General features: G+C 58.9%; 1 protein-coding gene across 1 annotated transcript in view; it reads left to right on the top strand.

The window, feature by feature from the left end:
• Positions 1–2,830, top strand: part of Rnf39 (ring finger protein 39) — a gene marked incomplete in the record, with an annotated part of 5,117 nt that overhangs the window by 1,098 nt on the left and 1,189 nt on the right. Inside the window, 3 exon segments of the mRNA XM_013509780.1 lie at positions 848–870; positions 1,078–1,169; positions 2,739–2,830. Coding sequence (XP_013365234.1) covers positions 848–870; positions 1,078–1,169; positions 2,739–2,830 — 207 coding nt within the window.

Genomic DNA, 2,830 nt, shown 5'->3' with positions numbered 1-2,830 from the left:
GCCTGCCCCGCCTGCTGGGCCACCGAGCAGCCGCGTTTCCCTGCCCGACCCGCGGGCGTCGGACGCTGGCTGCTCCCGGCCACCCAGCCGGCCTCGGGTCTTGCGTCTGCGCTGTGAAGTCTTCACGGAACTAATTAGTTGAGGTGTAATTGGCATAGTGAGGCGAGCTGCGTTTCCTCTCGCTCCCCTCCTGGCCTGCGTCCGCCGACCTTGCCGGACAGCAGTGCCAGACCCCAGACTTCGGAGCGGACGGCGTCCAGCGCCCTCTGCTGGCTCCTCCGCTCCCCTGTGCGGCCCGTTGCGCCTCTTGGAATCTGTCCCTGGCCCGGATAGACGCAAAGCAAAGGGCCCAATGAACGCCACTGGGCTTTCATGGCGAGAGGGGAAACAGCTTCCCTGAAAAGCTCTGATATTCCAGCTCCCTGCTCAAGGGCTCTGGGCGTGCGTTTGGTCCGTGTGCTCGAGGGAGGCGGTGGTGACATCTGTCTGGGATACTGTCGGGAAGGTGGAGAAGGACGGGGCTGCAGGGAGAGGTGAAGGTGGGGCGGGGAAGCCAGAAGAGGACAGTGAGCTCTCGGGGCAAGAGACAGGGCTGGGCGAGGCTGGGGAGGAAACAGAGAGTCCTCGGGGATTGGAGGGGGAAGAGCGCCGCTGGGGTGGCGTTAGGAGGATTGGGGTAGGAGGAGGGGTCAGGCTAGGGGAGGGAGAGTGAGGTGGGAAAAGACCTCGGGGAAAGTGAAGTGAGATCTCGGAGAGTGGGGGTGGCCGACGGCACCCACGCGGCGCGGACGCGGGGAGCAGCGTGTGAAACCCAGCCTAACGCCCTCCTTCTCTTCTGCCGTCCTAGGACATGAGGAGGACATGGAGACGGTGAGTCCCACTTATACTGTTCCTTCCTTGCCTCCTTCCCAGCGGGGCCCACATCTTTGTACCCACTTACAGGCGAGTTCTGGGGGTGGTGGCCTCACCTCTTCCTGCTCCAGAGAACCCAGTGGGTTAGGAGTGGGGGACAGCAGAGTCAGCTTTGGAAGGCAGAAGGCTATCTAGTGACTTCCTGACCCTCCCTCACCTGTCCAGGTTTGATGTCCCCACGCCCAAGCCATCTAACTCAGAGGAAGATCTCCCTGAAGATTACCCAGTGGTCAAAAACATGCTTCATAGACTGACAGGTATGAGGGAAGAGGGGCGGGAACTCAGTGAGCATCTGTATTAGGTGTGCTCTCTTTTAGCTCCTGAAAATGTGCACCCTGGCTGGGTGTACTGAAAAATGCCTAAAATCCCAGCACTCTGGGAGGCTGAGGCAGGAGGATTGCAAGTTTGAGCCAGCCTGGGTGACTTTATGATTTAGACCCTGTCTCAAAATAAAAACAAATTTTTAAAAAGCCTACAATGTACCTCAGTGCAAAGGCCCTGGGCTCAATCCCTAGTACTGAATAAATAAACCAGTCTAAAAATTTACAGATGTACATCCTTTTGAGTTCTGTTTCCTAGAACTGCTGTATCACAGTGCCATAATCTAGACGGTTTAGCCACATTATTGCCTCACATTTTAGAGGTAAAACTCTGAAATCAAGGGATCGGTAGTGTTGGCTTCTAGGCAGCTGAGGGCTGCCTTTGTAGGCCTCAGCGATTCCTTGGTTTAAACAAAACCTACTGTCTTCATTCTGTATGCATTTGCTTCTGCACTAACATTCCCACTTTTTAAGGGCAACAGTCATACCGGATTAGAGCCCACCCTCATCTAAAGTTTGCCTGTGTGGGCCGGGTGTGGTGGCACACACCTGTAATCCCAGCACTCAGGAGGCCAAAGCAGGAGGATCCACAAGAGTTTGAGGCCAGCCTGGGCTACATAGTGAGTTCAAGGCCAGCCTGAACTATTCACTGGAGACCCTGTCTCAAAAAACAAAACAAAGGGCCAGGGATATAGGTCAGGGGCACAAGCGCCTGCCTGGGGAGCACAAGGTCCTGAGTTCAATTCCCAGTACCAAAGGAAAAAAAATACGAAGTTCACCTATTTCCAAATAAGGTCAATTCTGAGATATTAAGGGACTTCATCGTATCGGGGGCGTTGTTCAACCTAGAGCCACATCCAGCCTCGCCCAGTTCTCATAGTGCAGCCGTCTCCCCCCTTGTCACACCCCCAGAGCATGGGGTGGTCTCCTGCCTCTCTGGACCCTTTGCTTCCAGCTCTGGTCCCTGCCTCCAGGAGGCGGTCAGGACGCCCTGCCGGTTCCCTCCTTTCCGCCCTCGCCCACCCCCAGGGCTGCTCTCACCCTTCAGAGTGGCCGGTCCGCGCTGCTTCTGGAACTCGGGCTAGAGACACGGTACATCGAGGCAGCGGCTCGCTCCTCTGCTCCCTCCCTCCGGCTCCATCTCTCTGCTCTACCCACCCCCAGCCTCCACTCGCGTGTGGGAGGTGGGCTGGTTGTTACTTTGGATTCCTCTCTGCCCCTCCCTGCCGTCACCCGGGTTCTGGTGTCAAGTGTCAGTCGTTCTCTAAAGCCAGGCGTGTCCTGCTGACCCGGCTCCGGCCCACCCCCGACGCTGCAGATCTGAGTGCCAGTCCTGCTTCCTCCCGGGGCAGGCAGCTCAGCCTCTCTTCCGCTGCCTGTGCTCTCGAGCTGGGCCTGCACGTCCCCCCCGGGTCCACGTAGGCCCCTGTGCTTTCGGCCGGAGCTCCGGGGCTGTCCCCGCCCCGGCTCGGAAACCTCCCTCACGGTCCTCTCCTGCCTCCCCAGCCGACCTGACGCTGGACCCGGGCACCGCGCACCGCCGCCTGCTCGTCTCCGCCGACCGCCGCGGCATCCGCCTGGCCCCACCCGGGACGCCC

Source organism: Chinchilla lanigera, unplaced genomic scaffold (assembly GCF_000276665.1).
Source record: "Chinchilla lanigera isolate Chin_1 unplaced genomic scaffold, ChiLan1.0 scaffold00182, whole genome shotgun sequence".
NCBI classification, from domain to species: domain Eukaryota; kingdom Metazoa; phylum Chordata; class Mammalia; order Rodentia; family Chinchillidae; genus Chinchilla; species Chinchilla lanigera.
The sequence above is the reverse complement of the archived record's forward strand: the minus strand, read 5'-3'. Positions and strand labels throughout refer to the sequence as shown.